This window comes from Botrytis porri (genome assembly GCF_014898465.1).
Source record: "Botrytis porri strain MUCL 3234 chromosome Unknown BPOR_002, whole genome shotgun sequence".
In the NCBI taxonomy this organism is placed as follows: Eukaryota; Fungi; Ascomycota; class Leotiomycetes; order Helotiales; family Sclerotiniaceae; genus Botrytis; species Botrytis porri.
In genome coordinates, this window is record NW_024066076.1 from 1,304,723 (window position 1) to 1,317,776 (window position 13,054).

General features: G+C 26.6%; 2 protein-coding genes across 2 annotated transcripts; one reads left to right on the plus strand and one right to left on the minus strand.

Moving 5' to 3' along the window:
* Positions 1-10,418: 10,418 nt before the first annotated feature.
* Positions 10,419-11,875, minus strand: EAF01_001401 (uncharacterized protein; the record flags this gene model as incomplete). The annotated part of the gene is made up of 4 exons (XM_038909651.1): positions 10,419-10,715; positions 10,768-11,160; positions 11,215-11,583; positions 11,639-11,875. 4 exons carry the CDS (start codon positions 11,873-11,875, stop codon positions 10,419-10,421), a joined length of 1,296 nt encoding a protein of 431 aa, XP_038774463.1.
* Positions 11,876-12,374: 499 nt separating this feature from the next.
* EAF01_001402 (uncharacterized protein) lies at positions 12,375-12,898 on the plus strand (the record flags this gene model as incomplete). Its single annotated transcript, XM_038909652.1, has 5 exons — positions 12,375-12,397; positions 12,455-12,587; positions 12,644-12,722; positions 12,782-12,823; positions 12,876-12,898. The coding sequence occupies 5 exons, from the start codon at positions 12,375-12,377 to the stop codon at positions 12,896-12,898; spliced, it is 300 nt and encodes a 99-aa protein (XP_038774464.1).
* Between the last annotated feature and the right edge of the window lie 156 nt (positions 12,899-13,054).

The following is a 13,054-nucleotide window of genomic DNA, read 5'->3' on the forward strand; positions in this document are numbered from 1 at the left end:
AATTCTTAAAAAAATAATACTAACAACAAATTGGTCTTTACTTTAAAAAACTTGAAATGGCTTTATTTAATTAAAAAAAGAGGTTTATATTTTCTTTTATATATTAATCAGAGCTTCTATTATATTAATTATATAATCGAAAATGAAGCTTAATTTACTTTAAATGCTTGAGAATCTGATTCCGATAAAAGCCTTATCTTCAAAAGAGAGTAGAATATTAAAAACTATTAAAATTCAAATAAGGAAGAGAGATATTGGATGAGGTCATAAAACAATTTAATAACTCCCCGAATACCGTGAACGGGAGAAAAAACTATAATCACCTACATTATTCCTTTTCTTATATACAAAATTAAAATATAACTTAATAATAAAACAAAATTATCTTATATTCAATATATTAATTATAACCTTAGTATTTTCTTTTAAATAAATTAACATATTAATTTACTTAAATAAACATTTATTTTAATTTTAGAAATGTACTTTTTATATGAAAACTACTTCAATTATTACTTTCTTTAAAAATATAGGTATTTTTCTATTAAAATTATATTAAATAAAACTATATTCTATTTTATTATATTATATAATTAATAAATATCTTTTATTCTATAATCTATTAAATCTCATTCTTATTATCATTAAAAACAAAAGTATTAATCAATAATAAAAATCTAAAACCAAAATCCAATATTTAACGATAATCCTTCTTTATATTATCCATTTTATATTATAACTCTTATACTTTTCTTTAAAATATTAAATAAATCTAATAAAAGGTATAGATAAAGAAACTATAGTTATTAGCTTTAAGGAATAATAATCCCATCTTTCTTTTAATAAGATTTCAATCTTTTCAAACAATTTGAAATAAATTATTAATGAAAAAAGGATTATTAAATATAAATATATAATATATTAACACGAAAAGCAAATAGCTATTAACTTGAACTCGATTAATAATATTTTATATATATTTAATTTAAAAATAATTAAAGTTTATATAAATCTTATGTATACTTCAAGAACTTTATTATTTAATAAATAATACTTATAATTTTATATTAATAATATATTAATAGTTTAATATCTATATAAAAAATATTTAACTCTTCTTAATAAACCTTTTATATTTATCAAAATATTATACAAATCTTTAATATCAAAGTTCATTAGTCCTTTAAGTATATAAATATAAAAGGAAATAAGACTATTAAAAAGTTTATTAATCTTAATATTTATAAATTTATTTAAAATTTAAAGCTTATTTTAAAATCTATTATTAATAGAATAAATAACAATCTATACTTTTAAATATTTATAATAAGTAGAATCTTATTTATATAATAAAGCTTCTCTTCAAATTAAATTTATTAAAAAATATACTATATTATATTTTAATCATATATATAGAATATAAAGATTTCATATAATATTATAAAAAGTTTAAGTATCAAAATACTAATTTGAAATACTTTTATAATTATCAAAAAATTCTAAAATATTTAATATTATAAGTTATTGAAAATCGTTAATTTAATTTAAAAAATAGTTTAAATAATTTTTTTTTTCCTTTTTTTATTAATAACAAAAAGTTTTAATTATTTCTTGTTTTTAATATTATAATTACTAATACTAATTGAATTTTTAAGAATTATTTGATTTTATATTAATATTTATTCTTATTAAAAATACTGATCTTTTTTATTCTTTTTTCCTTTCTTCTTTTTTTAATAAAACTTTACTTCTTTTATATCTAATTTCAAATAATAATTAAAAATAAAATAGAGAATTTATAATACTAAATATATCCTTTTAAATATATACTCTAATAATTATATATTTATTATTTTTAAGAATTATATTTAACTTTTCAAAATCTTGAATATTCTTAATTCTATTTCAATTAATAAAAAAGAATTTATTCAAATAAACTTCAACCTTTATATATATAAACTGTTTTCTAAGGTATTTAAATAGATCCATAGTTTAATACATCCTTATATTCTTCAGAAGGTTCCTAGGATTGATTTTATACTAGCTTAATAAATATTAATAAATACTACTACTATTATTACTATTACTATTAAAGAAAAGTGTAAGAATTATAATATAGAATCGGTAATATAAGAAAGGATTATTTCTAAATATTAGATTTTGATTTTAGATTTCTAATATTAATCAATGCTTTTATTTTTAATAATAAATAGGGATAAGATTTAACAAATTATAGAATAGAAGGTATTCATTAATTATATATATATAATGAAATAAAGTATAGCTTTATTTAATATAATTTTAATAAATGAAGTATTTATATTTTTAAGGAAAGTAATAATTGGGATAGTTTTCTATATAAGGAATATATTCTTGAAAGTTAAAACAAGTGTTTATTTAAGTAAATTAATATATTAGTTTATTTAAAAGAAAATAGTAAGATAATCGAAAGCCTAATATAATAAGCTTTTGAAAATAAATAATCAAGATTGGAATGTTCTTTTTCAATGAATTAGGGTTAGGATATTATTCTCTTATAAAATCTTCTAGAAATCCTTTCGATTCTGATTAAAATAAATTGAGAGAATTAAAGAACTTGATTAAAAGGTTCCAGATTTGTTCTTAATTGTTGAGACTCAGATAATAATATTTAGAGAAATAAAATGATCTGAATTTATACATTTGAAATTCAAAAAGTATTCTTTATATATAAAGTATTAAAATATTAAAATATTACTATATAAGGGGTTTTATATATAAATTTATTTAATAGTTTAATATTAAATATAATAGTAGTAAATTCATAATCAATTCAGTCTATCTATAGCTAAGCTATACTAATTATATAATATATTTGTATATATATTTAACTATATAAAATAAATAAAGAAAAATTGTTGGGATTACTTTGGGGGGGGGGGGGGGGGGGGGGGGGGGAATTGTCAACTCAAATTACCATATACATCACTGTATAGCCTATATAAAATGAATAATATAAATTGAAATGATTTAGAATAAAATATAGTTTTTCTTTATACATATATAATAGAAAGAATTATATAATTCGTTTAAGTATATAATTATATATTCCAATAAAAGTAGAATTTCCATTTATAATGAAAATTCAGAATGTATGATATAAAGAGCGAATTATACTAACTAAATCTCTTAAAACCTAAAATCAATTTAAATTAAAGATCATCCTTTTTTCTTTTCTTTATCTTCTTCATTTTATATTTGAGTTAAAAGTGAGAGAAGGGGAAATGAATGAATCGAATTGAAAGTTATGTATAAATAAAAAAGAGCCTTTTTCGTTAAAATAGAGTGATTGAAAAGAGGAAATATTGAATTGATTTGATCGAGTAAGGTATTTGTATTCAATTGAATTTGAAAGAACTGAGAATAGGGGGGGGGGGTTTAATTATTATATAAGGATAAATAGAAGTAGACTATTCTTCTACTCCTTTACAAAACTTGAAATCTGAGAGATTGAATCCTTCTTGTTGAAGGTATTCACTAATTAGTGTTGGGATCACTTGGGGGGGGGAGTCGTCAACTCGAATCACCATATACAGCACTGTATAGCTTATATAAAATGAATAATATAAATTGAGATGATCTAGAATAAGGTATGGTTCTTTCCTATATATATATAATGAGAAGAATCATGTGATTTGCTTAAGCACGTGATCATACGTTCCGACAAAAATAATAAAAAATTTATCTCATTTTGAACATTATTCAAATATGTTATTATAAAATCCTATTGTATTATAAAACCTTTGTAATCTTTTTATTTATTTTCTTATAATCTTTATAGTCTCCTACTTTTTATACATACTTTTATTATTCCTTTTAATATATCAAATCTTATAATTAAAATATCGCTATCTTGTTATAAGAATATCTTTATTTTCAAATTCTCCAAATCTTATTTATAATATTGATAATTCTAATTTCAATCTTATATTACAAAATATTTCATTTCAAATCTTCTCCCTCTAATATTTTAATTAATTTGGATTTTATTTGAAACCTGTTATTTTTATTCTATTTTGTTGACATTGTTTTTTGAATAAAAGAATTTTAAAGCTTCGTAATAAAAAAGATTAATCGTTATTTAATTAATTTAAATTTATATTTAATATATCAATAATCTTAAATAAATTGTATAATAAATATAGAAATCCATTTCTAATATGATATATATTTTATATTATTAAGAATTATTACTTTTTTTCGAATAGTTTTAATGTATTATATATTATAAGGGGAAGCGATTAATATTAATGTATTATATTTTAGAACTATTTTTATATATATGAATTATATTATATTGAGATTTAACGAATAGTGTTTCTTTATATAAGATAATTAAAAATATTATAAAAAGGTTTCATTTTTATATATTGTTAGATTTATAGAAAGTATTTCTCAAAATAAATAAAGCTTTTTAAAAAGATTTTTATTTTTTATTTTCCTATATTCAAGAATCTTTTTTTATATATAAATGTTTGTTTATAAAATTATAAAATATTATAAAAATTAAAATATTATAAAAATCTTTCAAAATTCTTTTTCATTAATTAATTTAATATAACTACTCTATATAACAATAATATTAATCATTTTAAATATCATGGATAATACTCTAATGATATTAGAATTTCAATATTTTTATTAGAAATAAAACCACATTCAATTATATGACTTTGATTTCTCTTAATTAAGATGAAGATGTTGTAGAGTTATTAAGATTCATATGATATATAAGAATTATACGAATTATTTAAAATCATGTTAATTTTTATCCCTAAGTATATGATTCATATAATTTAAGTATCGATAATAACCTCGAATGTTGTTATTCTATATATTAATTTTCTAACTAGTATATAATACAGTGAGCTAGTAGTATTTCGTAATATTATAATTAAGTTTATGAGCTAGTAAGTATTTCCTTGAGTATACAACTTCGAATTAATTGATAATAAAACAATTCATAATAATAAATATAAGACAAATTATTCATTAATTTATGAGATTTAAGTAATAATAGTAGTAATGAAGTCTTTATCGATTCAGTCTATCTATGACTAAGCTATACTAATTATATAACGTAAATAGGAAAATTAAAACCCCTATTTTTTTTAAATGATTTAGATTTAATATTATAAAATCTTATTATATTATAAAACCTTTATAATATTTCTATTTATCTCTTAATAATCTTTATAATTCTTTGTTTTTTTGTTTGTTTTTATTACACTTTTCCATTTTATTCAATTCCTTTTAATATGTTAAATTCTATAGTTAATTTATTGTTATTTTATTATAGAGATATTTTCATTCTAGAATCCCTAATCCTTAAACTCTTTAAATTCTATCTGTAATACAAGTGATTTCAATTCTAATCTTATATTATAAAATGTTTTATTTCTAACCTTTTATATATATATTTTGCTTAGATTGAGTTTTATTTGAAACCTATTATTTTTATTTTTATTTTACTTTACTAATATCATTTCTTTAATAAAAGAGTCTTAAAGCTTTATAATAATAAAAATTAATAGTTATATAAGTAATTTTAATTTATATTCAATATATCAATAATCTAAAATAAATTATATAATAAATATAAAATGAATTATAATATTGCTTTTCAATATCATATATATTCTATATTAATGAAAGTTATTATTCTCTCTTTAAATAATTAATAATATATTATATATTACAATTTCTATTATACTTTAGAATCATTCTTATATATATGAATTATATTATATTAAGATTTGAAAATACTATTTCTTTATATAGAACAATTATAAGTATTATAGAAGGGTTACATTTCTATATATTAATTATTTTATTAAGAACATTTTTCGAAATAAATAGAGCTTCTTAATCAGATTTTCCTTTTCTATATGTTTATATTTAAGAATCTTCTATAAGGTTATTTAATATCAAAATATTCGAATTATTATAAAAATCCTTAAGGAATCTTTTTTACTAATTTATTCAATATAATTATTTTATATTATTTTATATTGATTATTCTAGATATTTTAAATAAATATAGTATATTTCTTTTTTAAATAATAATAATTATTATTATTCAATTCGAATAGATATTAATTCAATACTTTTAATAAAGAATATAAAATAATTTTTTGATTTGAATGTAATATAAATTAGAAAGTTATTTTGAAACGCCTCTTCTTGACTTTTTTTATGTTCCTCATTTCATTAATATAGACTTTAAAATTCTTTATCAAAAATAAAAATTGATATTTAATATAATAATAATTTTTTATATATAGAAGCTAGTACTAAAACTTAATTACTTTAATTTATAAAATGATTTTCAATATAATTAAAAAATACTTTAAATACTATTCTATTATAATAAGAGTTATATAAACTAATTTTTTAAATTATAATTAATAGTTACATTTATTTCTTTTTTAAAGAAAATTATATTAAGAATATAAGTTAGATTAAAAAACGATAGTACTATAGATACTAATTGAGATTATATTAGTTATTACATCTAACACTCATGATATTAATATATAAAAGACATACAGGGTTTTTTTCACAATAATTTATTTTCTTATCAATGTCTTCATATTTAACTATTTAAGAATACCATATATTATTTCTATTAGTTAAATAATAAGTAATCTAAGAATAATATTCTCAAGATTTACTATTAAATTTACAGAAGATATTAAAGATTTCAAGAACTATATTAGCTAAAACAAAGAATTTTTTATATAATATATATATTCTAGTACGTGTATAGTGTGAAAGAAGGACGACGTTCTTATTATACTGTATAGTAATAGTAGTAGTAATAGTAGTAGTATTGATTTACATCTGGCAGGCATAGGTTTAAGACCTATATTCTATAATCTCTTGAGGGGTATAGAGATGTATTAAACTAAGGGTTTTTAAAACTAATAATTAAATAATCATAAAAAACATTTCTAATTTATAATAAGCTTTAAAAAGATTGTTTGAATATAATCTTTCTATTTTATTTAAGAAGGATATATATTATTTCAAAGTAATGTTTATATTCATTTTTAAACAAAAGGAGTAATCGAAAAAACCTATTCTAATATTATTAAAACGCTGAAAAACAAAGAAATAATTAGTTCTAATTAGAAATAGATGTTTTGTAGTATGTGAGCTAAACTAAAAAGCTAAAAAGCGCTAAATATATTAAACTCAAAAATATATTAATATAAATGATTAAAAGGAGAATATAAGGGCAAAAAAAAGAAAATAATGAGGAAATATTTAAATAAAAGGTATATTAAAGTAATATATTTATTTAAAACAAATATTAATATAAAAACTAATAAGAAAATAAAACTTTATAAATTCAAATAGCTTTCTTAAAAGCTACGAAAAATACTCTATCCATTTTATAATTATAATTGATGGAATAAATAGTTAAAATAGTCATTTATCAAAGGATCTTTACGATTTGGTATAATATATAATGTGTAAGAGAGCCTTATCTTATTTGTAGAAGTATTTGAGATTGATATTCATATAATTGAATTTCTTATAATATCAGGTAAAATCCTTATAAAAGGACCTAATAGTAAGTAGCCTGTGTAGTTGATGTTGAGAGAGATCAAGTTCCGGGAGGGGAAATATTATACTATGTAGAAGCTATTTATATGTACCTAGGTACCCTGGTGCGCTAGTATTAGCGTACCATATTATCTATAATATACTAGGGGCCTGCGAGCCCCCGGGCCTCTTGCTTTTTGAGAAAGTATAACATATTAATTTTCATTATTATAAATTATTTAAAAGAAATCTATTGAATGCTTATAAGCAAAGTCGGTTTACTATTAAATTATTTTTATAATTTTCATTTTTCTTAGAAATTTGATTTAGATTTTTTTTGAATTATGTTTTATTATATAATATTTGTTGATTATATTGTAAACTTTTTTATTCGAATTAATGATTAAATCATTATGTTATAAAAGCTTTAAGTATTAAATAATTTTTTTTAGTATAGATCTTATTATACTCAATATATTCCCTTTCATAATAATTATATAAGCTTCAAAACCCTATAAAGAATTTAACTTTAATTTATTATATAAACCCTAATTTTAAAGATAGTATTATAAGAATTAGATTAATTAAAAGCTTTTAGCTTATTCTATATGATATTTTTTTCAATTAAATCTAATAGAATGAATTCTATTGTAAAAATATTTTTTATGTTATAATGTTATAATGCTAAGAATATTATATATAAGGATTTAACCTAATTATATTATTGAAATCAGATTTTAGGCTTAATGAATTAACTTTTATATATATATAGTACTTCGGTTTTCGCGAATAGTACAATTTATTAATGAGGTAAACCTTCAATTATAATTGTAATTTACCTCTGGGTTTATTTCTTTAAAAATAAAATAAGAAAATAATCTATAGATTTTTCATAATAACTCTGACTATATCAAGTCATAGAAAATGTTATAGATTTTATACAGATTTCATATCAATTTGAAGGAAGTCCAGTAGCTTATATTTTAGATAATTTTGAACTCGAATTATCAATATTTCAAGCCTAAGTAGACAGATTAAAATTATAGAATAAATGATTATTTTGATAAATAAAAGTAAAAAAGTGAGTGACCTTTTGATATTATTTCTCTAGTAGAGTCAGAAAGAGACTTAGTCTCATACTAATTCTTATTAAGAATTATATATTATTTTATGATTAGCTCTCTAGATAAGCTATTATGTTGACAATTGAGACTCTCGTCGTCTATACTCTACTTATACAAATACTCATTCTATATTCATAATAATAAAGAGTGAAATCATATTACAAAATGTATATTTTTAATTCAATATCTTATTATTTCCATCAACATGAGTTCAGGATAGTGTAAAGGCTGTCTTGTTCAACATCCTATATGCTAATTCTAGGAGAACGAACCCAAAAACAGCTGGGCTATCATAGAAATAGAGTACGCCCAATGTGCGCCTCATGCGCATCAACCCTTGTGTAGTCAATTTCATACTTGCCATTATAGCCTAATACTTTAAGTCCAGGCCGAGGCATAAGGCTGGCACTTCTAAACAATCAGAACAGAGGCTTCAAATTCTGGATTGTTACCTTTGACCCAGAATGTCTCGATCTGACTCAGGTGGAGCAATACTACCGTAGCTTGTTTGCGTCACACACGCGTATAATGGCAACACAAGTCCTCATAGTACTGTTGGGTACAGTTTACCAGACTAAACACGTGTTTTTGCATTTCTGTTCAGGGCATTGCTGTTAGTGCCATTGCCATACTCGTTTGTCTTCTCTGACGTTCCTGTCTTATCTTCGTTCGATCACTCCAAGTACAAATCTAGAGACCACAACAATACATCTTCTTTAGCCTACTGGCATGATGAAATCCAACTGCAGCTTCCAAGAAACTTTTGACGGTATGTAGGTAGTAAGAGTTGTAATTCCCATCAACTATGAACCCAATACACACCTATCAACCTATAATACGTGGATTATCTTCTGATCGTACAGGCTGAGGGTCAATCTAAGGAAGACGACCCGGGGGCAATGTTCAAGTCAACAAGGGCTGTCTCAAGGGATTATTGACCAAACATCGCAATCATTATTATGGCGACTCATTGGTGGGTAGATGGATGTACTCGTAGTCAACTGAGGGAGAAGGAAACTTTAAGTCCACCATATAGAAATGCATTCCCAATTTGGACAAGTTCAACCTTGAAGTTTACACGATTGTATTTCAAGTTTGAAGTCTAAAGTACGTCCAGCCGCGAGTTGGAATGAGGGCATAACTACTCGAACAAGTTGGCTTTAGGAATTATAGGTATTGCAACTGGTATATATCGGGAGGAGTTGATAGCATAGAGTTGATATTGGTGGCGATGTAGGCAATATCTTATCTTATTGACGAGCAGGCGTTGCATAAAGTGACCCCAATTAGACTAGGAGGGAAGAGAGCATGATAAAAATAATAAGTATGGGATACATATTTTGATCATTGTTGAAACCCACAGGCACACGTTTATGATATAACCATATATGTGGATAGTGGTAACGAGATGGGGTCCAGGAGAAATCACAGCCAGCAGACTTCTTGTTCGTAATGATGATCTGCATGTCAATCACAAGCCATACCACATCATCATTCTGGACATCGGTACTCGTATGCTTACGAACGTCTTTGGAACAATTGCGTCAAAATGTGAGCATAAAATACACATCAACAAATGCTGTTGTCGAAATCAACGAGATAGCATTAAAGCTCGGATTCCCGAGGGCTTCCCGATGCTTCGTCTTGTATTACATTTGTGCACTTGAGATATAATTTTACAGCCAAGATTATGATTCTGCTTGTCTACAAAAGCATTCTTCTTGGGTCCTCTATGTACTCCTTGATCTTAACCAGAAACTGGACAGCCTCTCTTCCATCAAGTAGACGATGATCATAGGTCAAGGCCAGATACATCATTGGACGAATAACAATTTGGCCGTTGACGACAACGGGCTTGTCTTTGATAGCATGTAGACCCAAAACAGCAGTTTGTGGGAGATTGATGATAGGTGTACCCATCAATGAACCAAACACACCGCCATTGCTAATGGTAAAGGTTCCACCGGCCATATCTTCGATTGTAAGTTTGTTGTCACGAGCCTATGAATCAGTAAGTAAAGGTCGAGTCAAACATGCTACAGAATAACCATACCTTTTTGCCGAGATCAGCAATAGTCTTCTCAATACCAACAAGGTCCATGCTCTCAGTGTTGCGAACAACAGGAGTTACCAAGCCCTTCTCGGTGGCGACGGCGACGCTGATATCAACATAATCTCTGTAGACAATGGTGTCACCCCCGTTTGGACCCTCAATGGATGCGTTTACTGCAGGGATGTCTCGTAGGGCAAGCACAGATGCACGAGAAAAGGCACTCATAAATCCCAGCTTGACACCAGTCTTCTTGAGCACCTCATCTTTGTAGAGCTTTCTGAATTCCATCAAAGATGACATGTCAACCTCGTTGAAAGTCGTTAGAGATGCGGCGGTGTTTTGCGATTGCTTCAAACGCTCAGCAATACGTAGTCGCATTCGGTTCATCTTGACCTGATAATGTTGTTAGCCGGACGAATTGTGTCAAGTATCGGGTAAAAGTCATACACGACGCTCCTCACGGTTGCCCAAAGAAGCTCCAGAACTACTAGATGTTGGATCTTGCTTCTTAGATTCCGAAGGTTTTGGCTTTGGTGTCTCTTTTGGTTCCGATTTCTTCTCCGTAGGTGGAGGGGAGCTAGAAGCCTCCTTAGGTTTCGAATCCTTCTTCTTAGATGGCTCAGGATCCGAAGATGTTGATTGATCTTTTGATGCTGCTTCTTTTGGTTCCGAAGAGGCCTTTTCTTTATCACCACCCTCTAGAGCACCCCCAAGTTCAAGACGGACAAGATCTTGACCAACAGTAACAGTATCTTCCTCATTGGCTAAGAATTCCTTTATTGTGCCAGCTTCGGGAGCATTAACAGCAACGTCGATCTAAGGTTTTCCCCGTTAGTCATTCACCCCTGAGCACATGCTGAAATATACTGACTTTGTCTGTTTCAATTGTAGCAATCTCCTCATCCTGCTCAACATAATCACCGATTTGTTTTGACCACTGCTTTAAAGTACCCTCAGAGATGGATTCGGCCATCTCTGGTACTTTGACAACTTTGTCGGCATAACTGCGAAATTGCTGGATAACTGGAAGTGGATATCTCAATTGCGGTGCGGCAGAACGTTGAGCCAGCAAAAATCGCGAGGCTGTTAAAACCCTCCTGGTAAGCATTTTGTAAGGAGAGACAAGGCGAAGTGATTATATTCCGGGAGCCAGATGGCGGGTACGAGAGAGAAGTTTGAAGAAGAGGAAGACCTGAGTTGTGGGTGAAGAAATAGAAAGACTAATTTGCAGGTCAACAAACGCGCATGCGAAAAGAAATAGGTAAAGGATAAGATTGGTTAATGATTTCCTGTATGATGTCTTTTCCGGGTTCGCGAATTTTGAAGCGTTTTCCCGACATTCGTACCCGCAGACGCCCGTACAATATTCCCACATCTACCTAGTAGCACTCCCACAATCAACACCTCCACTCCACTTTCCACTCACTGAATATTCACTCCGCGACCACCAACCACCAACCAACCACAGTTGAGACGTCTCCCAGCAATAGTTTTTATTGAGGAATAAATAGATCTTTTAGTGGTCAAGCACAATAATTGCCGTGTTTTGGCATCGCCATCGATCTTGAGCACCTAGTAGGAAAAAAAAAGATTAGATTTGATTCATAATGTCTACCAGATCTACAGTATCGTAAGTGTCTACATCCTATGTTATACTGGCTACCCGTTCTAACACTGTTTCGCTCAGGTCGCTTTATCGGCGCTCCCTCAAGCTTTCCCTGGACTGGTGTGTACACAGGCATCTCTGGAGGGGGCAAGCATTGTATATCAGATCATTATTCGAGGCGCAAAAAAATGTCCACGACCCAAGACTGCAGAGGGCAAGTAGCCCAAATGATGTAAAGCAGAAAGCGTAGACTAATTATGTGACTCGCAGGCATTGTTCAAAGAGACGGAGGATCTCCTTCAGAAGTGGAAGCACCCAGATCCATACCGCCCACCTACTGCCCCTGGAGGTCAGTTTTCCCTTGGCTGGTTGTCTCCATATCATATGCTTACAATGTTCTCTTTCCAGGATCGAAATACGAGCGCAATCTTCCATCACCAATTCTCGATCGTAAGTTATACAAAATATCGACTGTAGAGATCGCCACGTTAACATTTCATAGCTCCTCCAAAGGTGGCTTTGTAAGTATCTGGGGATTTCATGGGGAGGATGGCAGATGGCTACAGTGCGGAGTTACAATCAGTGGAAGAAATGATGAATTGTACTTAGCACAAGAAATTCGATAAAGTTTACAGACACGTCCTCTAGATCTCTCCGAGAATCCGAACGAATCCTTCTGGA